Source organism: Xyrauchen texanus, chromosome 28, assembly GCF_025860055.1.
Source record: "Xyrauchen texanus isolate HMW12.3.18 chromosome 28, RBS_HiC_50CHRs, whole genome shotgun sequence".
NCBI lineage: Eukaryota > Metazoa > Chordata > Actinopteri > Cypriniformes > Catostomidae > Xyrauchen > Xyrauchen texanus.
In genome coordinates this window covers 20,010,530-20,034,466 of record NC_068303.1, presented here as the reverse complement: position 1 = coordinate 20,034,466, position 23,937 = coordinate 20,010,530, and the positions used below count along the sequence as shown (strand labels likewise).

The 23,937-nt window shown below is 37.8% G+C and overlaps 1 protein-coding gene across 1 annotated transcript in view; it reads left to right on the top strand.

Annotated features, from left to right (window-relative positions):
• The window catches only part of LOC127622487 (nesprin-1-like), a 173,528-nt gene that overhangs the window by 1,717 nt on the left and 147,874 nt on the right, over positions 1 to 23,937 (top strand). The window contains 13 exon segments of the mRNA XM_052096589.1: positions 918 to 979; positions 11,868 to 11,963; positions 12,470 to 12,553; positions 14,955 to 14,975; positions 15,145 to 15,237; positions 17,406 to 17,584; positions 17,710 to 17,906; positions 19,660 to 19,769; positions 20,011 to 20,049; positions 21,380 to 21,458; positions 21,461 to 21,486; positions 23,393 to 23,530; positions 23,674 to 23,838. Coding sequence (XP_051952549.1) covers positions 918 to 979; positions 11,868 to 11,963; positions 12,470 to 12,553; positions 14,955 to 14,975; positions 15,145 to 15,237; positions 17,406 to 17,584; positions 17,710 to 17,906; positions 19,660 to 19,769; positions 20,011 to 20,049; positions 21,380 to 21,458; positions 21,461 to 21,486; positions 23,393 to 23,530; positions 23,674 to 23,838 — 1,289 coding nt within the window.

Here is a 23,937-nt window from a genome sequence, read left to right as displayed (position 1 = left end):
ACATTAGTTTCATTAAAGATGCTGGGTCTGCGTCAGTTGTCATCTCTTGCTGATATAACAGTTAGGAAAAAGAATATTACTGTCTCACTGCAGTCAACTATTAAGATTCTAATAAGGCAGAATCTATTGTTTGGGGAACAACACATTTATCCTACAATCAACTACATGCTTTAGACTGTACAACTGGAAAATCACTATTTCTAGTGTAAATAATGAGCTTGTATCGAATAAAAGCTTTTCAATATTACCTCAAAGATAAAACAAAACTATTGTGTTCTGTTTAAAATATTTAAAGGAATAATTCACCCCAAATGTATAATTCATTTAATCAACCTATGTTGTCTCAAACTCGTATGACTTTCTTTCTTCTGCGTAACACAAACAAAGATATTTGAATGGAGATATGATATCTGTTTTTCCATACAATGCAAGTCAATGGTGATTGATTTTTCAAACTCCAAAAAGCACATAAAGGCAGCATAAAAGTAATATTCTGACATGAACAGACCAGAGTGTAACTACTTTTCGCTGCACGTCTTGCCATTGCAGTCTCTAGACACAATCATGATTTCAAGCTCAATTACACTTCCTAGCGATTGATGCATGTGTATGCGCATGTTATTGTTGGAGCTTGAAAATTTGGTCAACATTGACTTGCATTGTATTGACAAACAGACATCATATCTCTATTAAAATATCTTTATTTGTGTTCCATGGAAGCAAGAAAGTCATACATGATTGAGTTAATTTAAGGGTAAGTAAATTATGAGAGAATTATAATTTTTGGGTGAACTTTTACTTTAGAATAAAACTAATGCTTTATTAATGTCTTATATTCTGTTTTATTTAAGATATGGTCTTTATTGCATGCCCATTTCATGATTAATTAGGAATGTGTTTGTGTTTCTTTTCTATAGATGAGCAAGAAGCTGTGCAGAAGAGAACTTTTACCAAATGGATAAACGCTCATCTGGCTAAGGTAAGCGGAGTCATGTGTGTGATTTCTGAACAAACATACATCCATGCATGTGTACAAGCCACATCTCTTTTGCAGAATTAATCTGTCACAAGATTTGTGGCAGCAGTCCAGGTCCAGCATACACTGTGCATACACTCTAATCTGCTCTATAGATTACTGTGCCTTATTTTGCCAGAGTACAGATAACCTGCTAACAGGAATTACTTACAGACAGCTGTGTAACAGTTCAACATTTCTTCAAATAAATCTTTGTGAACTAAGATGGCTCTGTGGCACTGTCAAATCATTGCTCTGTTTGTTTGAGCATCCTGACCAGCCCAACACAGCAACATTGGCTCAACCAGTGGTGTGAATGTGGGGAAGGACTATCTGTTTGAATTAGAGGTCGACCGATATTGTTTTTTTCAGGCCGATGCCGATCTTTTGAAATCCGGGTCGGTCGATGGCCGATTAATGCTGCCGATTTATTTTGGCCGATATTTGGCCGATATGTGCTTGTTTTTAACCTCTTATTTGAACCTTTTATTTGAAAGATAAAATGTAACACAAATTATTACTTAAGATAGACAACATTTCTCAACAAATACATTTATTGACCAATCTGCACTTGTACACTTAAAATTAAAAATGTATAATGTAAAAACATATTGTATAAATAATGTATAACAAATATATTAAATAAACAAAGCAGGTGTTACTGAACTGCTCCGAGACACGAAGGTTGAGATCCAAATGCAGCTTTAATTAAGGGGCAGTCCAGACACGTAATCCAATATTCAGAGCATCCAAGAGAAGCACAGGCATAACTAGGGATGGGTATCGTTAAGGTTTTAATGGTATTACTACTCTTATCGATACTGCTTATCGATCCGGTACTTCAACTGTATTCTTAACGGTTCTTTTTGTTTTATATATATATATATATATATATATATATATATATATATATATTACACAAATATAAATGTTATATAGGCACAGTGATTTAATTTCAGGAAGGTCTACTAACATTACTGTTCAGGTGTGGTCTAAAAAGAAATCTAATAAAGTAATCAATTGTAAAATAACACTGCATAGTTTATCATAGATAGATTAATGCTTATTAATGCAGAAGTTATTCATTCAAGAGCTGTATGTGATTTTCTCTTTGCCTTTTGTTGTTTGATTCGCAGTAATGGCTCAATCGTCAGCATGTTTATTAGGATGCTTCCCCTTTAAGACCTGATGCAGCATATTTTCTCCCAACTATTTCCATAACTACGTCCATTTAAGACATAAACTGTGTTTAAGTGAATCTCCAAGCCGGTCGTTTTGACATATTTTTGTGTATAGTTGATCGTTTAGACGCATGAAACCCAAAGTAGCCTATACGTTGCTTGTCTCTTTGCGGTGTGTTTCGGAGCGCGCGCCGCCTTGGGAACGGTATCTCTTGCGCTCTTTTTGGCCCAGTAGTGCACAACACAACGAAATTCAAAAAGCAAACATAAGTTCACAACACAACGGAAACAAGCCACAACACAACGCAAAAAAGCCGCAACACAACGGAAACAAGCCACAACACAACGGAATAGCCACAACACAACGGAATAGCCACAACACAACGGAAATGCTCCCGACCACTAGGGGGACAGGTGGTCTCCGTTTGACTCAGCTCACTGAAAAGAGCCGGCTCTTTTGGCTCACAATCGGCTCTTTAAAAAAAAAAATTTTTCTCTATGATAGGTGTGAAAACAATTCTAATTCAATTATTAAATGTAATCATACTCGCAATGTCTCACAATTTCTTTAAAAATGCATTGATTTGTTATGAAAAAATAATACTATTAAGCATTTGCATTAGAACTTTTTAATGTATAGAAACAACATTCAAAACAAATACAATCTGAACATAATAGAACCCATATTAAAGAAAAAGCTGTTTCTCAAAGCTCCGCTAGCTTCACAGTTGGGTGCACAGTTCGCATATGCCGGTGTAGGTTGTGCGTAGAACCGGCTTTATGCGATATTTTTTTTTGGCAAATTCTACACTGTGCTTTAACATTGTCCACATCATTAAAGTGGTTCCAATGCTGCTGTGCTTCCGACTCATTTTCCTGCTTTTGCTTTGTTTTCACGTGTTTTTCCTCTCCTCTCCTCCGAGTTTGACGCTGTGTGTGTGTGTGTGTGTGTGTGTGTGTGTGTGTGTGTGTGTGTGTGTGAAATATCGGCTTTTTAGTGCCGACGCTGTCCCCTAGTGGTCGGGATCATTTCCGTTGTGTTGTGGCTATTCCGTTGTGTTGTGGCTATTTTGTTGTGTTGTGGCTATTTCGTTGTGTTGTGGCTTGTTTCCGTTGTGTTGCGGCTTTTTTGCGTTGTGTTGTGGCTTGTTTCCGTTGTGTTGTGAACTTATGTTTGCTTTTTGAATTTCGTTGTGTTGTGCACTACTGGGCCACCGTACGCGTCCCGCAATTTAGCAACAGTAGCTAGACTGCATTTTACAACAATCACCGATCGTGCTGATTCTGACGTTAAGTTTGAGTTTTAGGGAGAAATGTCAGTGCACCGCTGTGAAGGGAAGGAAGTTGTGCTAGACAGAATGTGGCTTATGTATAAATATTCTTTTTATAATCTTTGGAAGGCGAAATCTAAAATAAAATCAGACTAATAATCACATATCTAAACCAGGCTATGTTTGAATGTTTAGTTCTGTCACTCATTGAGCAGGGCTCGTTTTGTGCTCGCTGTGGCACCGCGTGAGCGAGTCTCTCTCTCTCTCTCTCTCTCTCTCTCTCTCTGACTGCGAATAGCTAAATTGCATCACAGACAAATGGTTTCATATTATTATACATAGAAATGGCTGGCGAGATGAAATAACTTTCTCTTTATAGCAATAAAGAATGTATTTTCTTAATTTCTCCAGTACCGACAGCAGAACCGATAACGTCCGAGCTTACCAAAGCCAGTCCTTCAATAGCCTATACTGTGTTGGTATATTTTTATTACTTATTTATCTGCATTGAGTGACAACCCTCTCAAATATAAGACACACAAACAGAACAAATAAAAGTCTCAGATTCACTGTCTGTAATTGCAAAATTCTTGCTTCCTTATTGTGACATGATAGCAACCCTTCTGCTGTGATAATGCAAATTCAACTACGCTATCAATATCCAAAGTAGCCGAACGTCATGTCAGCTATCGCGTTTGTCACGTTTTTTCTTGAAGTTGGCAGTAACATATCAAAAGTTTTTAATTAAATCTAAAGAAGTTATACAAATGTAATCCTTACTGTTTTCTCCAAGGAACTTAACTCCTTCCTTAGGCACTGGATGAGGTCTGCTCACTCTGCTGGAAAATGACTCTAGGGGCAGCGTGCGTCGAACACGTGTTCCACAACAACACTAGGCTGCCCACAGATGCGCCTGCCTAATATTCGGCTTGATATGCGTGGATATTGGCCGATGCCGATTATGTAAAAAATGCAAAAAATCGGCCGATTAATCGGTCGACCTCTAGTTTGAATGACCAATGAAAGACAAAGGGTGTGTTTAGGAAAGGGTGTGTTTATTTTTGCATCTTTTTTATTGCCACTAGAGGCATGGAAATTACATACTTCACCCTTTAAGCACAGTCTTTTTAAAATCTTTGATTTACCTACCATAATGAGATAGATAACAGCTGACAGCTTTAGCTTGAAGAATTTAAATACAATACAATAATTAATGTATTAATACAATCTATTAAAGGTGCACTCAGTAACTTTTGACTTTGTGTCATTTTGAACTTACACTGACACTTAGTGGCTTTGAGGTAGCATAATTTAAATTATATTTCAGAACTCAAAACTTAATCCCCAATGCAATAAAATAATTTATTGAAGCCAAGCTGCAAAAATGCTTCGTTTTCTACTTCCGCAACTTCCCTTCATCATTTGGGGGCTTATTAATTCATAACTAATTATGTTTCGTTCATGAACGATTCTGTCTTTTTGAACAAATTATTCTTGTTCACCTCCATACACTGTGTTATATTTCTCGTTCACTGACGTCTCTCCCTTTCGAAGCCAGTGAGCTCTACTGCTTTTCATTCCTGTAAAGACTGACTTTATATATGTTTTTGTTGTCATCTGGGGGGAAATCTTATTATGCTTAAACACTCTGCAATGAAGTCTCTTAGTAGAATTGTAGACACTTCAATTTGAATTAAGGATAGTTAGACGTGTTCTGCCGTGAATGAATGCTTTTGGTTCAATGCAATTTATAAAAAAATGGTAATTTGGCTCCATCTACAGGTGCAAAGGCATAACTTACAGAAATTGTCAATGAATGAATCAGTTGAGGAATCTGAATGGATATTTTTGGTGAACATAATCAAATAAATCGAGTCATTGAAATTAATCAAAATCACTACCACTATTCATAACTGCCTTTACAGTGAAAAAACTGTTCATAAACTGAAAGAGAGAAAGACAGACAGGCCTAGTTTGGCTAACTATTCCTGAACACCCAAGGGGACACATCTGGAATATTTTGAATAATTTTTGTATATAAACATGTACTATGTCTTTGACTGCTGTTATGTATCTGGCATTGCTTTTAAAAGACATAGTGTCAAGTTACAACTATGAAAAGATGTCATTCTCTTTCATGCAGCTGCTCTGTCTTTTGCTGTTTTGAGTACAAACATGTCATGGACTCCTTCTTTCACTCATCTGCGCTATTTTTAATTGTTGTTGTGCGTAAACATCCACTAAATAGAAGTCTTTGACCTTTTTGATGCATTTCTGGCAATGCTACAGTATGTGTGTGTGTCTTGTTTCCTCGTACTTTGGACTAGGTACGTGCGTTTTTTTTCTCATATCAGTGTGAATTGTTTGTGAACCAATCTTAATGAAATTAAAACTTTGCAAAGGAACTGTTATTGAAGGATGGTGCAGTTAAAAACACTTAGAAAACTTAAGTAAACTATTTAATTCATGAATATTTTAAATGTCATGACTGTTCAATATTTTATGGTGCCGCTGTGCTTGAGAGAACAGTTTAATATATTCAAATGCAATGTGATGTATGTGCATTATGTGTAAACCCTGAAATGTAGTTTTATATTGTTGTGGAACTTGTTCATTCTCTTCCAACTGAGTTCCAAATATGGCTGTATTTTATGGGCTGCACAATGTTAGACAATCAGAACAGTGGCAGTTTTAAGGAGGTGCTGAGGCTAAAACCAAGCATTTCAGACAGAGGGTCAGAGTGGGAAATTATCATATATTACAAAATTATGAAAGTTTTGGTGCAAAAAAAAAAAAGACTTACATCATCAGTGGACTCAGGGAAGATAATAAAACTATTTTTAAAAAAAAAAGACAATTTCAAGACCCCTTTAAATCCTTTCCACATAATTCTCCTAAATAGGTGCAGAAAATTCCTTTGGGCCTAAAAGGATTTTAGCTGTGTGTAGTTTCTGTTTACATTGTTTAGCCCTCCATCAGCTTTTACTATTCAAATAAGCCTGCATATCTTGCAAAAATTATAATTATTTGTTCTGTGTCATGAGTTAGAGTTAATTAAAGGGATACAGATAGAGCTCAGATCAGTCTTAGGAAGTAAGTCTTCATTATTTAATTCAATAAACTGTACTGGGAATATATTATTTTGGACTTCAAATTATATTGTGTGACAGAGATATTGCATGATCCGATTGCTTCAAAACACACAAAACAAGACACATTATTCGTTAAATGTGTGTGCAGAAAGAGAACTATTTCAGCGTACTCTACAAGCGTCAGTCTCAATTATCTTCACTATATCTTATAAATCCAAATTATTTGTTCAGTATCTAAAAACCAACATACAATCCCAGACACCCGCTGTTCCCACTTCTTTGCTGGTGTCCTTTAACCTCATTCCACTGCTGAATGACGTTGCCTTGGTGACAGCACTCTGAAGTATTTGCAGGAGAACTTTGAGAATGCATGTGGCAAATAGCATGAAATGTGACTATTCTGATTGTTCACTGAACACTTTTATTCATGCATCTGTTTCTGAAGGGATTCCTACTGATTTAACTAATAAACTGGAGAGAAACATTGTGTGCTATTTTAGTGAGCTCTGTTTCAAGAATGTTTCGTTTTCAAGTTTTATTTCTGATCATATTGTCTGTCTCTAGCCTCCACTGAACTTCTAATGCAAATCATCTCCTGTGATTTTCCAGTTACCTAATTCATAGCCTAAAGACACATGATTCATTCTTAACATTGGTGAAAAGAGAAAGATCTTGGTTCAACCCAATAATCAGTTGCAACAGTATTGATCAGTATTGCATAAAGAGATTTAACAGAATCCTCATACTCCAAACCATTCATTAAATGATACCAGCACAGGATGCACAGTGCCTCAGGCTTCTTTGCTTATGCATGTGCTTGCAAATTTGAAAGACATCAGAGAGGCAGGACTGAAGGACTAATCTGCCTAAGAGCTTCAACTTGATTACCCACTAGAGAGAGTAGGGGAAGAGAGAGGGAGATGAGGAGTGCGTTCTAATGAAAGAGAGGCCACCCTCCATTTCAATTTTGACAAATCCTCTCAGACAGGGTTAGGGCTTAATTATGGCTTGCCCAGTATTGAGGATGAGCTAATTTCTCATGTATTTGATAGATAGCATGGGCGAGCAGCACACAGCAGTCACCCGGACACTCTGATGCTTCTTACCTGATTTGTTACTAGACATGTATCAACAACTCAACAGATTTCACTGAATTGTGAGTCTAATGACAGACATCATGTCAACAGCAATGGGAAGACTAGAGGTTAAAACCTTCATAATGTAATTTGTAAACTGTATCCTCAATTTAGCAATCAGTCGGCCTACTCGCTCATTTGTAATTTTTGAAATTGAAATTTTTACCCATGAATTCATACACTGCACTGCAATTTGTAGACCGTTCCTTCAATTAATAGTTCACCCAAAAATGAAAATTCTCTCATCTCATTACTCACCCTTATTGTTATTTCAAACTTGTATGACTTTCTTTATTCCATGGAACACAAACAAAGATATTTTGATGAAGATATGGATTAAACAACTGGAGTCTTATGGATTACCTTTATGCAGGCTTTATGTGCTTTTTGGACCTTAAAATATGTGGTCACCATTCACTTGTATTGTATGGACACACTGACATCATATCTCCATTCAAATATTTTCGTCTGTGTTCCACAGAAGAAAGAAAGTTATACGAATTTTAGATGACATAAAGGTGAGTAAATAATAAAGAGAATGATAATTTTGGGTGAACTATTCCTTAAATGAATCGGTTCCATTTTTGTTTGTTTTTTTTATGGAAATTCTCCTTAGTGGACATGTATCACATGGCAGGCTACTGAACGTAACTTCATAAATAAAGTAAAATGTATTTCTGCAAATACTACAGTGATTAACAATACATTATAAAATGAAAAGCAGATTTTTATAGTTCCAGAATGTAAAGTGTGTCAAGTTTATATAATTTAATAATATAAATGATAATGAACCATAAAATATACAGGTATCAGAATTACATCCTGTAAAGCCTGAAACATGGTCACTGTATTTTTTACGGTAAAGGTTTGGGAGCCAGAGCTGCCTGTAATTTTCTGTAAATTGTACTGGTTTTATTTTTTACAGTGTAGTTAAGGTGTGTTTGATTAGGGTTGGATCTAAACTCTGTGGGAAGATAGGTCTCCAGGAACAAGGTTGCTACCTCTGATATACAGTAGGTAATAGGTAAAATTAATATTGCGATATTCATTTAGTTCAGTTATATAGCATATAGATGTGGATGGTAAATTTAATGCAGGACATTAAATACAACATCTGTTAGGACGTTGGAAATATATAATAAATATATTGCACAGAGATTTGGTGCACAAACTGCAGTTGCTCTATGTAAGAATATTCAGTATTTAGCCATGTCCTTCTCTCTACCTTAACTGAACTCGTTCCTGGCCTATAACAGTTTCTCTCTTGTTCACATGAACTTTGATTGGGTTACCCAAATAACACACCAACCAGTGATGAATGCTGACAGTCAGTTGAATACATCACCAGCACCTGCCATGACAATCTATTACCATCAGTAATAAACAGACACAGATAATTCGTTTGTTAAGCCCTGCTGCTTGTGCCTTTGTGATTTTTTTCTCTTATTTTTCATTAGTCGCATAATTGCCTCGTTTTAATGTAATATCCTATAAAGTGATTTTATCCAATTAGCTTTTGATTTATTTAGAGCTAATTGGAATGTCTTAGTGATTCATCCCTCTACTCTCTAAAAAATGCTTTAAGAATTTATCTTTTAAAACATCTCTCACATTCTCTGTCTAACCCATCCTCACTGTTGTTTCCTCTTGACATTGTTCGCTTTCACTTTTCCAAATGTTTTTTTTTTACTCCCTATATCGTACCATTCTTTGTAATTTAAGTTCACACCCCCTCTACATTTCTCTCTCTCTTTATCTCTTTCTCTCACTTTCACTGTTTCATATTAATCTCCTCATGAATGACTTTGCCACCCGGCTGCTTTCCACTCCAAATCCCAGTCATGTGACTGCTGTCTTAAGAGAAATCCTGGATGTCTCATCTGGGTAAAGAGAGGCTGTTTGGATGGATTAGTGGAGGGACTTCATCAGGTCAGACAGTCTGTGTTGTCGCTAGAATCAGCACTTTTTACTCAGGCTTTTTGAATACGTCTTAAGCTCAGGACTGTCACAGCGTGCCAAATCCAAACTGGCTTTTGCTTCAAGCTCTCTTATCTGTCAAAGCTTTGATCAATCAATTCATACACCCCAAATTTGATTTGATCTTCAACTAAATCACAACAACAGATTTACACAGTCTGCTTAAGCAAATACAAAATAAAAATGACAAGTTTTCATGATTATATTAAACACGTCATTTAATTATTCATAGCACTGGGTGGAAAAGGATGTGCAGAATGGCTTCAACAGAGGAAAATATGCCTTCTGGGGTGGCTTAACCCGATTGAGAGGGCGATTCACACCAGAGTGCCCGAGAATATTGCTGAACTGAAAGAGTTTTGTAAAGAGGAATGCTGCAGAATTCACATAGTGAAAGGGTTCACAAAGTTTTTCCATCCAGCATCATTGTTTGAGTTACTTAAGCAGACTGTATTGATCTATTGTTGTGACTTAGTTGAAGATCAGGTCAAATTTTATGAGGAATTTGTACAGAAATCCAATGTAAATCACGTACTTTTCCCTGAACCTGTAAATAGCTTTACAGTGGCAAGTAAAAGTATGTGAACCCTTTGAAATTACCTGCATTTAAGTATAAATTTGTCTTAAAATCTTGTTTGATCTACATCTAAATTACAATAATGAACAAACACAATCTGTTTTAACTAATAACACACATCATTGTATTGTTCTTGTACATATTAAACACATCATGCAAACATTTACAGTGCAGGTTGGATAAAGTATGTGAACCCCTAGGCTAATCAACAAAATCAAATTAGTCAGGAGAGTCAGGAGTTGGCAAACATGGCATGCAATTCATGTAATGAGTTTGCAGGTTTTGTTTAGAACTACTTTGACTTATAAGAAGAACTTAAACATTTTGACATTGCTATACACAAAAAGCATCTGCTGATGTGGACCATGCCTCACAACAAAGAGATCTCAGAAGTCCTACAATCAAGAATTGTTGTTTAGCATGAAGCTGGAAAGGGAAAGTGTTACAAAGTTATCTCGAACAGCTTAGATATTCATCTGTTCATAGTTAGCCAAATTGTCAATAACATAGACGATTTAGTGCTGTGGCTACTCTCCCTAGAAGTGGCCGTCCAGCCAAGATAGCTCAAAAAAGGGCACACTGCAAAATGCTCAATGAGGTAAAAAAACAAGCCTAGAGTAACAGCTAAAGACTTGAAGGAATCCTTGGAAATGGTTAAAATATATGTTTTTCAGTCTAGTTTATGGAAAACATACAGGCATGATGTCCATGGCCCGGATACCCATGAAGGAAGCCACTGCTTTCTGACAAAAACATTGCAGCACACCTGATGCTTGCCAAAGACTACCTTGACACTCCAGAATGCTACTGAGAAAAGGTTTTGTGTGAAACTAATGATGAATTGTTTGGGAAGAACAGCCAACAATACATATGGCGTAAAAAGGGCACTGCATACCAACATGAAAACGTCATCTTAACGGTGAAGTGCGGTGGAGGGAGCATCATGGTTTTTGGCTTCTTTGCTGTTTCAGGGCCTGGTCCTCTTGCCATCATTGAGGTAATAATTAATTCCCAAGTTAATCAAGATATCCTACGGATTAATATCAGGGTGACTGTGTGCCAGCTGAAGCTCAGTTGAAATTGGGTGATGCAGCAGGAAAATGATCATAAACATCGAAGTGAATCCACAGATTGAGTGGCCCAGTCAGAGCCCTGACCTTAATCCAATAGTGATGCTGTGGAAAGACCTCAAGAGAGCCGTTCACACCAGACATCCTTAGAATATGGCTGAGCTGAAGCAGCTCTGTAAGGATTAATGGTCCAAAATTCACTTCTGAACGTTGTGCAGGTCTAATCCGCAGCTAGGTTGTAACAATGCTTGGTTGAGGTTATTGCTGCCAAAGGAGGATCGAAAAGTTATTAAATCCAAGGGTTAACTTACTTTTTCCAAAGTACTGTGAATATTTTATGGAATGTGTTCAATAATGGCATGAAATATTATAATTGTTTGTGTGTTTTAAGCTTAATCACATTGAGTTTGTCTATACTTGTGACTTTGATGAAGATGAGATCACATTTCATAATGAATAATGCAGAAAACCAGCTAGTTCCAAAGGATTCACATATTTGTTCTTGCCACTGTAAGTAAATTAAATATCATTTGTTTTTCCCTCCCTAGCGTAATCCTCCCTTGGTGGTCTCAGATCTTTTTGAAGACATTAAAGATGGGGTGAAGTTGTTAGCTCTTCTTGAAATCCTGTCTGGACACAAACTGGTAAGCACCATGTAGTTTGGGAAATTAGTCCCTCTGTACATTCAATATATTTTTTCTGTTTTGTATTTATACATATATTTAACAGCTGTACAAATTACTGTTTATATATTCATCACACATTATTTGCACTTGCACGCTCACACACATGAATACCCATACTCAGAAAGAACAGTCCCATAAGGCTAGTGATGCCTCAGGTCTTTACAGTGCTGTTACAATCAATATACTGAGGAGCAAATGGTACTTTGATAAGTGTATTTGTTTTTTTCTTTACTTTTCTCTCTTGCTATCTTTTTGATGTGTCATCATGTATTTTTTATTATTTACTTTTGCCTTTCTCTCTATACTGAATATAACCATCATTCTCATTTACTTTCTTGCTTTCTCTTTCTGCATTTCTGTTTGCTTTATCCCTTCTCCCCTTCTTCGCCGGCAATTTGCATTTTCCTCTGTCTATCATCACCTTTTTCCTTTTGTCTGCTGTACTATCCTCTCCCATCTGACAGCCATGTGAGCAAGGCCGCAAGCTGAGGAAGATCCATTGGGTTGCTAACGTGGGAAGAGCGCTCAAGTTTCTGGAGGGCAGGAGGGTAAGCAGCCCATTCCCTGTGCTTTGCTCAGGTGTATAGCTCCAGGTCTTAACCATTCAGTCTGACCTACATGACCTCTTCCCTTCTGCATCCCCTAGTCTCTGCTCTGTTATTGCTCCCTAACTTTACAATGCTGTCTCATGAGGGACAGAAAAAGTAGGAAAACCGAGTTATATTTACTAAATTCTGTTTACAGTGCTCCTGAATATATTTAGCTTCACAGTGCCTCACACTAATAGACAAAAAATAAATTAAATAATGAATTGTGCCCACTTAGGGTGTTGTTTTAGCACCCTATTTACTAAAGAAGTTATGCAAATCAGGTAACATCACAAACATGCTGAAAAATGTAGTGCTAGGTTGGTTCTGAGTGCTAGGTTTTGGAGAATGCAGCAGAATAACATGATCTGCCACACGTTACTGAGACTGTACAGTATCTCTTAACCACCGAAATCCTGGCACTTGAATCAGATTTTTGAAATGCTGAAAGGGTGCTTGACTAAAGTAAACCATGCATCTGGATATATTCCCGGATGTAATGGTCTTCTCCATCATTTGATGAATTACTGCTGCCTTCATCACTAGAAAATGTACACAAATATCTCTTAGTGTCTCTTACAAAATAAATGTAATTTCACAAGGCAAAAAGGCGCAATCTGTAACTAGCCTAATTTATATAGAAAGGAGGGGTGTTCGACCTGAAAAGAATGACAGTGATTTAGTTTAACTACGCCACAGCACTATTTCGGTGGATTTAGTGGCTGGTTACACTGGAATGTGGGTGATTAGTGAATAAGATGCAGGTTTTTGCTTTTTGCTCAGAAATACCACACACAAAAGTGCCAATGTTTAGTGAATTCGCCCCTGACTGTTTCAGACATGTCACCAACAAATGAAAGACTTATGGATTAATGATAACTTACGAGATAGAATATGACAGGCTCTAGAGCTTATAAGGATAAATCAGCATAGATTTATGAGGTAATGTTGACACCTAAGGCTGAAATCATTGTCATTATTAAGGTGGGGATGATGGGTTTACATGGGATGATGAGCAGTTGTGGTTCTAGCTTGTATGCCCCCCCAACTCCCCCCTCCACAAGATGCCGCCCTGGGAAGCTGCCCATGTGCCCATGCCTAAATCCGGCAATGATGATGAGCCTTCGTTATGGGGTCTTTCTCTCTGTCTGTGGCTGCCAAGTCCATTTTTATGTAATTTTGTTAAAAGTAGATTAAAGGAAGACATTTTTATTGTCTTTCCAGGTCTATCATTACTTAATACACAAATGAGTTTTGAAATGTGCCTATTTTTTTATTGTATAAACAGGATATTTTTATATTATCTCCCTGGGGAGAAGGGAATAAATATTTCATTTTGACATGCAGTGTAGTAGAGCCTCAGACTGTAACTATACGCCCTGTCAGTGAATAAAGCTAAGTTAAGCTTCCCACTCCTGAGGTGGTCTGTCTGCCTACACATCTGATCTCTTGAGGAGCTGAAGCTACAATCTCTCAGATTTTTTTCACCATCTTATCTCTCTCTGTCATCCCTGTCTCATCTTGCTCCTTTCCCCATGGAGCACAGTGGGGGAAACCAGAGTAGAGAACCGTTTTGAATTATGTATTTGTATTAAACTGCGCTTTTCATCAATTGTCTGTCTGCTCAGAGTGTTTTAGGTAAATAGCTGTTTTGATTGAGCATGTTTTATTGTGCATGAGCAAAAATAAGATGTGAATTTAAGTATGTAAGCTTGTCATTTATGTATCCCCTTGTGTGTTGTCTTGCAGTGTTGGGGAGTAGCTACAAGCTACTCATTATTTAAAGCAACTCTTACAAAAGCTTGAAGCTAGTGTGTGTGTGTGTGTGTGTGTGTTGGGGGAGGTTCACAAAATAATTCACGAGATCGCATTGGATAATTACTTCTGTCCGTTTAGCTATAAAGCTGCTTGTGGAATAAAAATATTTCAGGAAGCTAAACTGATACTGAAAATGAAGTTGGTAGTGTCTCTGCAGGTACTTTAGTTACTCCCAAAAACTTGTGTCTTGTACATTATGTGTGACTGGCTGTTAATGTGTGTGCCTTGGTGTGTTTTAGAGTATGGCACTCATGAAAATGTTTTATTTAGTAGCTTAACTTTTTATTTAGTTACTCTCAACACTGTTGTCTTGTACTGGATGTGTTTGGTTCTTAATGTATATGCCTTAGTATGTGTGTGTGTGTGCAATGCACACTATCACTGGTTTTGTGTTGTCTCAAAAGGTGGGGGTCCTTATCAACTGTCCTTCCGTTGGTGGGAAACACACACATTCAGTCATAGCCTGCTTTTGTTAACAGCATGTATTCACCTCTGTTCTTCTCCTCTCTTTCTATCTCTCTCTTTTGTTTTGTCAAAATTTCAGTCAGCCTACAGAGGATCTCCAGTGAGTTTGACCTTTTATGTGACCGTCTATAATGTCTGTGATTGACACTATCACTGTTTCAATCAGGATCACTCTAAATGTAGCTGTGAATTTGATAAAATAATAATAATACAGTGCTAGCAATATCAGTGTTCTAAAAGTTACATACAGTATGCTGACTGCTTGACAGATCAAACTAGTTAACATCAACACAACAGATGTGGTAGATGGAAGACCATCTATTGTGCTGGGGTTGATATGGACCATCATCTTATATTTCCAGGTATATTTTCATTATGAATTCAACCAGTCTTCCAAAATAATTTCTTTAGGGTCTCTTTCTAACAATAATTTGGGATCTCACTATGGAAATCATTACAGATCTTTAGCCTTGGCCATAAGGGCCCTTAACTTGACCTCGCTCCTCAAAGCATATTATGCTGACCTGATGGAGGAGATTGGGAGGCAAATTGATGCGGGGGGTGCCGGACACGGCTTTGTGGGAAGAGATCTGCTTCATTGCGGATATCAACCTGTGCACATCGAGAGGGGCAGTCCAGTGCGGTGAGTGAATGGGCTCTTAGGCTGGGTCTATCTGGCCTGTCTGAGAGGGAGAAAACAGACTTCCTAGATGCCCCAGTGGAAAGCCCTTTTCAGGGCTACAGGGTCCACAATTCGGCAGCAGTGTGACTTCAGAATAAAAGGATGGGGACGTTTTTAAAACCTGCCTTCCCCGAAAGTTTACTGCTCGAGCCCCTCAGCCAGCACATTCTGTTCTCATTGGTGGACAGTCTGTGTTTAGAATCCTCTCCACCCCTGGAGTCAGAACAACATTTCTGTGTCCATCCAAGCAGTGGGATGAGGGCACAGTAATGTGTGAAAATAAACGCAAAAACCCACAAAAACCCGTCCAATCCCCAGCTCATGCAGAGGGCTGGCGCACATGTGCAGTTCATCCCTGGTTTCTAATCATTATAGAATGGGTTTATCGGCTGCAATTCACTGTCAAACCACCTCATTTCAACTGTATGTTAATGTTAGCTTGAATTCTGGAGGAAGAAATAGCCTTTTTGCTGGGCAAAATAGCAATACTGGTCGTGCCACTGGAGGACAGCAATCAAGGTTTTTACTCCAGGAAATTCGTCATCCCCAAGAGATGGAGAGGTCTCAGATTTGTGGAACCTCAACAAACACCTAAGAAAATACCATTTAAATATGCTTGGTATCCGAACACTTTTTGAATGTATCCATCTCGGAACAGGTTTAAGTCAGTCGATCTGAAGGACACATATTTCCACAAAGGCATTTATCCATCACACATAAATCTTCTGAGGTACATCCTCTGGGTGTAGTCTACGAATGTTTGACAGTTCCTAAACCTGGTATCACACTTGGAGAGCCTGGGTTTAAAAATAAACAAGGTAAAGATCTTTCTGTTGCTCTGACAGGAAATAATATATCCAATCTCTATCATACATTTCTGTCAGTGGGGTGTATCGGATCAATTCTCGTTTTTTTGTCCCTTTTTCAGAGAGGTGCACAAGTCCCCTTCAGGCTGTATCTATGCCTACTGGGATTGATGAACTCGACGGTTTGAATGAGATAGTTTCAGCACTGGAAAGCTGCGCAGTACTTCTCGAACCTCGAACGCACAGTCTGAGTCTAATAATTCCAACTCTAAGAAGATTAGTGAATACGGAAAACGTGGCTGACAGAGATAATGCAACTCTTGTACAGCCAGTCCTGGCTCATACCACAAGCACCCCCTCCCACTTGGACCGTGAGAGACTAAATTTGACACAGGCACATTTTTGCATTTTTAAGGACGCTTGCAGATGTCTTGTGTTTTCTTCAGGAACGTTTTGATGATGGCAGAGCCTTTTCTTCCATCAAGGATCTCGCAGCCATATTGATATGTCATGTGCGAATTGACTTGAACAGGATGTGTCAACACCCTCTTGTTTTCACAAAAACACAGTGAAAGCACAAATGTGTTCTTTGTTTATCCCATCCATTCTTTGAGAATTTGATTGGGTTTCTGGTATATTGAACAGCATATCTGCAATATGGAAGTTGAATATCCTAATCCTTTAGTGAGATACCGAATTAATGGTAGAAAGAGAACTTTAGGCTCTCATGTAACCCTGGTTCTCTAATGACATGAGTGAGGTATCTCAACACATTTCCCTCCTGCAGTTGCACTGAGAATAGATATGCGCAGAATGAGGAAGGAACCTATGGCAGTGACTTATTTGCGGGAGGTGGGACTCCCTTGCCACTGCTGTGATTGGTAAATGACAGATGTGTTGACACCCAAATCGATTTCCATAGTGAGATACCTCACTCTTGTAATCAGAGAACCAAGTTTACGAGAGTAACCTAAAGTTTATATAATTTTTTTAAAACGTAGCTATACAGCTAAATACTAAAATGTTCAAATGTCCAAATCAGATAGAGGAGTTAACTAGTCATCTACCAGCCCTGCAGCCTCAGTCTAGCAGCAACTCTTCAGTGGACAGCTCCAACAGCACCGAGACCAGCAGCCCACCTGTCAAGCGCAAGCCCCGCCTTTCTTTCCAGAGTGGGGCTAAAAGAGCCCTGCTCAAGTGGGTGCAGACCACAGCAACAAAGTAAGAATTGTAATGGGAATGCATATTCATTCATGAATTAATATATGGTTAATTTGTCTTGTAATCCTGTTTCCCTAAGAGTATATCTCTATTCTGTTTGTACACATTAACACATGGATTAACAGGAGATTGGGTCTGGATGTGAAGGACTTCGGCCCAAGCTGGCGAACAGGGGTGGCATTTCATGCTGTCATCTTTGCTTTGCGACCCCACCTGGTTAATATGGAGTGTGTTTGGAGGAGACCCAACCTGGATAATCTAGAGGAGGCTTTCTCCTTGGCAGAGAGAGAACTGGGTATTCCAAGGCTTATTGACCCTGAAGGTGATGCCAATCATACAGAAATTATTTTAACTAGGGTGTATATAGTACTTACCGTTGGTTTTACAATTTTTGCTTTCTTGATAAATATTCATTCCAATTAATGACTTAGAATGTTATGCATACAGAGGCTCCCTTTACACCTTACATTAATGTGTTTTATGTCCGGATAGTATCTGAATATGCATTAGCTAAATGCATTTACACCTTGCATTCCAACACATCCCCAGTGTGATCGGAATGCGATAGAGATTGGATAGAGAGAAAGTAATTTAAAAGTCTAATGGAATAATTCAGGGAATATTTTACATTAAATATGGTGACAAGATCGCAAGACAACAGTATCTGTTGTGTTCTTCACATTGCAATAGCAGAATAAATAGAAAAAGCCAAGAGCCTGCAACACCACACTTTAACAATGGATGACCGTAGCACATCCTAATTACATAATTACATGCATAGTTATATACGGATAATGAAACCACCACCGGGACTGACAACAAAACGATCGACGTTGCCCCCCCAAACATACAAGTGCCCCACAAAAGATTGCATCCTTGGACCGGCCTAGTTAAATGGTCCTGTTGTGTGACAAATGAATTAAATTTTGTCTCTAATATTCTCTACTCATAATGAGCTCATAATATGAGCTCGTAAAAGCTGCATACATTATAACTAGAAGAATTAGCACACCGTTGTTTAAAATAGTTTAAGATGGAGTATAAAATGTCACAATACAAGACATGTCAACCCAAAGTATTTCATGTTAGCTACACATGTATTGTATATATTTTAAAAGAAAAGTCTGTAAAAGGACACATTCAGAGAGATCATTAATTTTTTGGCTGTGTACATTTTGACTGGGTAGTTGTGTTGTATGAGGCTCTAAGTGCTAAATTCTTAAATTGTAATTAGCACCATGCCACTCACAGAGGGTGTGATTGATGAACGTTTAATAGAGGGGTTCAGTCTCAGACCTCCTAGACACCATCTGAGCTTCCTCATGCTTTCAACCAGGAGGCTGACAAATGAAATTTGACATTTAAACAATTAGTGGCTTATTAGCCATGGTAAATCTGACTGAACAAATAGTAATCAAATGGTAAATCAAGGGACATATTTTGTGTAGGGAACCATCAGTTGAGCCTATGCCACACGTCTAGAATTTATATCTCTGATAGCTATTGTACTGTTAATGCATTTTCTCTTAGGGCCATTAAGGTTGATTTATAACATCATGTATGTGTATGGAAAGTGTAAACATGTATATGATTACTGCTGAAGTATTAAGGTATTGCTTGTTACTCCATTGATAATGACAGTGTACCTCCATTATCTAAAGTTGCAATTACAGGCAGGGAAAATATCACACAAAACATATTGTGATTTATGAATTCTGAGTTGGTAATTTCATGGTGTGTTAAAGCTAAACGACAATGCATAGATATAAAGAAACCAGGAGACATGAGGTGCAGCAAAAAGGAAATGACAGATGCATGCCAAAAATTTTAGAGCAGGATATAAACCTTTCAATAGAGTTCAGTTTACTAAGCATATACTGTAAGCGCCAGTCTTGATTAGTTTTGGGCCTCATATGAAACAGATGGTTGGAGAAGAGAACCAACTTCTTTCTTTCTTCTGGCACCATACAAGTCATGGCTAAACCTACCAGTGAACAGAAAGAAAATAGAAGAGATTTTATTTTAGTTGAACATTTTAAATGTATTGTAAATGTTGATCTTCTGACGTGATTTAGATGTGGATGTGGATAACCCAGATGAGAAGTCCATCATGACATATGTTGCACAGTTCCTGAAACATCAGCCAGACTCCCACGAGACAGAAACTGGTCAGCAACAAGAGGAGGTAGAGCTCTCTCATCCTACAACCACACTTTTACCAGCTCTCCATTCATTGTATATATCATGGTGTGATGGCTTGACTCTTGACTCTGTTTTATAAATGACCTCTGTCTTGTTTGTGGAGTGCAGTCGACATTTTCTGCTCATCATTTTCTTGCACTATATTACTTTCTGTATTCTCTTCCTTTTCTTGTATCCACTAATGTCTTGTTGTTTAAGTGCATCCCTTTTGTCTTTGTCTCAAGTTTTATCTTGCTCCTCAAGCCATTGAAGAAATGTTAGAGGTATGTTGGCTTGTACAAAAACACTTTATGCCTGCTTTGACAGCTCCATCAGATGATAATTCCACCAGCTGCTACTGCATTGTGTAGTTTGAAACCCTTTCAAAGGTATTTTGCTTTTAGAGGCTAATATAATCGACTATGTTCCCTTTTCATCATGTGCAGAGCATATACTTTGTGGATTAGGTTTAATATTCAAGAACATCTTCTGTATAATTTCACTCCCTTTACTATTACATTTGCATTAGACCTGGGGCTTTGGGTGACATTTACATGACAATAACGGCCTTTGGCTTTTTTCAGTTTTTCATTGATAATAATAGCCTGATGATTAGTATTAGCAATGGTGTTTAGATAATGGTTCAAAAACAGTTTGTGGTGAATTGATTCTGACACAACCTGGTGCTTTTGTAGAAACTCTTTTTTTCTGTCATGCGACCTTTTGGTGCTCCTTTTGTGTAACTGTAACTGTTTTCACCTCTTTGTTATACATTTAAAGAGATAGTTCACCCAAAAATTTTTATTATGTCATAATTTACTCACAATTATGTTATTCCAAACCCGTATGACTTTCTTGTATTACATGGAAAACTAAAGGAGATATTAGGCAAAATGTAATCCTCAGTCACCATTCACTTTTATTGCATTTTTTTTTTCTATACAAGAATGGTTTTCAGTCTCAATCATTCTTCCTATGGATGAAAGAATTCATACAGGTTTTAAAAACACAAATTTTTTGGGTGAACTATTCCTTTTAAACTAGTTAGGTTTTAATATTTCAGGGCATTGTATGCCTGTGACAGTTTTTGTTACTGGGAGGCAGAGAGGAGAACACTCAGTAGAATTTGGCAAGGTCAGGATATCATCATGTTGATGACCCAAAGGCATTGCCTCATTGAGGTTGCTAACATGTAAAATGGGTTCCGGAAGAATAGGCTTAATTTTGTTAGAATTAGCTGAACACTGCTCTCACTTTCTCGCTCTTATTCCTAATTCATAATAGGGAGGGTAAAAGTGTATAACATGATTAGTTTCTTTCCCACAAAGCTGATTTCTGGCTCCCCTACAGAGAGGTTTTGGGGCAGATTAATACAATAGAGAAGAGGAACTCAGCAAACAGCAGGGGCACATAGTCTATGTTGGCTTTATAAATGTGCCATTAGTGATGCATGTTTGAACTGCAAAATTGTATTAAGTCACGGGTTTAAAGTGCATTAAATTGGTTTTAAGTGAGGAAATTACGAGGTTTGAGTGGCCCAAGGGCTTTAAATCTGTGCAAATGTTTGCATTTTTCTTATTTCTATAATCCTCGCTCTCTCTCTTTTTCTCTTAGCAAGAGCAGCGTAAGTCACTGAGGGAGCTGAAAGCGTGGGCTGATCAATTAAAGAGAGACTGTACTCAAGCACAGAGGGATGGGGAAGTCTTGGTGTGCAGTACCAGGTGAGCTGAGGGTGCCTACATTAATAACCCTTTAAAGGGATAGTTCACCCAAAAATGAAAATTTACTCACAAATTACTCACAAATTTATTCATAATTTACTCACCTTATGCCACACCGGATTTGTATGACTTTCTTTGCATTCCAAAAAAATTCTCCCCAATTTGGAATGCCTAATACCCAATATGCCCTAAGTCCTCGTGGTGGCGTAGTGACTCGCCTCAATCAAGGTGGCAGAGGACGAATCTCAGTTGCGTCTGAGACCGCCAATCTATGGATCTTATCACGTGGCTTGTTGAGCATGTTACCACGGAGACCTAGCACGTGTGGAGGCTTCACGCCATCCACCGCAGCATCCACGCCCTGCTTAGAACAAACCATTTTATAGCAACCATGAGGACTCTACCCTCCCTAGCAACTGGGCCAATTTGGTTGCTTAGGAGACTTGGCTGGAGTCACTGAGCACATCCTGGGATTCAAATTTGCGACTCCAGGGGTGGTAGTGCATATGCGTCTTTTCTTATTTTTTTATTTGAAAATATATAGCTCAGGGTGCAAGTAAGGTAGCTCTGAAAAACAGTTTTTTTTTTTCGTTTTGTTGCCAATCACATGTAACTGAGTCAAATTTTGTGTTGATACAACAAATCAATCAAAAGTTATAGCATTACAAAAAATGTATGCTAGTATCCAAAAACATCTCCAAGTGTCAATCAAACTGGAACACTTCTAATTTGTCTGCAAATTTCAAAGTACTTGTTCAGTTTTGGTCATTATGCCTACATGCCATCTAAAGTACAGTTATAATTGTTTTGTGTTGGTCAAGACTGTCCAATCTGTCTTAAAGGGTTAAAACGCACTAATCCCAGTTGAAGATTCAACACAAATAACAATTTAATTCTGTAAAATTTAAAAACAAAAGAAATGTTTAGGATTTTTAAAACTGTTCAGTAATTTGAATAAGAAACATTTAAGATACAGCACTGTTTCTAAATCACTAATGTAATAAGCAAATTTATGACATTGACCATGCTCAGTCCTCTGTACAAAATGTCAGATTTCCTTGCTTCCTTTAAAGCAAATACAATTCTCATTGAAAAAATGTCAAATCCTGTTGGGATTACATGAATCATCAAGTTTTACACAAACTTGCGGACTACAGAGTCCATGCCATCTTGAGAGCATGCTGTCAATAAATAGAAGCACGGAACAATAGAATGCAAATAAGAAACATTTTCACTATTGATCTCACACTTTTGGTCCCCGTTATATATATACTGATACAAGGGGAATCTATAATTTCTGTAAATCAGCCAAGTGGGCTCAGTGACCAATTATGAGTCAATGCATCAGCCTGAATGTTGTATCTGTCAATAAGCATACGGAATGTGTACAAATCTATGCAAACAAAATGGAAAAACTGAGTAAAAGCATTTGCTCAAAGTATTTGCTACAAAAACTTTGCAACACACACACACACGGCGTTCACATGCACACAAAAAAAATATGCATTAGAGTTGACAGCACTCATTGCTGTCATAATCATGGGCACTACACATCAGTGAACTGATGTCTGTTGCTGTCTGTAGCATCCACGGATGTGTTACATATGCACAAGAGTCAGCAGGGAACGCATGGGTAAAGAGAAAGTGGTAAATTGCAGTCCATTATTGCATAAATACATGAATGTGAGATTTGACTTTGTATGTATAGTATGTTTTGCTATTTTATTTGTGTCTCTCTTTGTCTCTTGTTCTGTTAATCTTTGGACAGACAGTGTTATCTTGCTGTCACTCTCCTATTAACATTACATTGAGCATTATTTGAATATTCAAAACACATTTTAAACATATCAGTCTCTTTTAATTTCCTGTAGTTCTCTCTTTCACTTACTGTCTCTGGTGTTCTCAGATCTTCAAGCGTTATCGTGTACAGTATGAGGTGCAGAGAAGACAAGTGGAGACTTGCATTCAATCTACTCAGAAGGATGGCAAGTTGACTGCAGATCAGGCTCTAGTCAAACAGGCCTGGGAGAGACTGTCTGCAAGTGTAAGATACACACACAAGTTTACCTATTGGGAATTTATCTTATTCCAGTTTAATGTTCAGATACAACTATGACACATGCTTCGACATGCTGTGATACATAATGAGAAGTGTGAAAATCCATACAATGAATTTTCTTGCTGCAGCTTTTGGATTGGCATTTAAAGCTGGATAGTGGCTTACCAGATCCTCTTGGTGAGTTTGGTGTGTGGCTGCATCAGGCAGAGAAGATCCTACGAGACGAGCTGGTCCTTCAGCAAACACATGATGAGACGGCCAAAGCCATTCATGAAAAACGCCTACATGACCAGGTAGAACAGAATGACAATTTGTGTGTTTGTCTTGATGAATGTGTGCTAGCAGAGTTGGAGTATAGATGAAGGAGTCTTAGCAAGAATAGCAAAACTGTG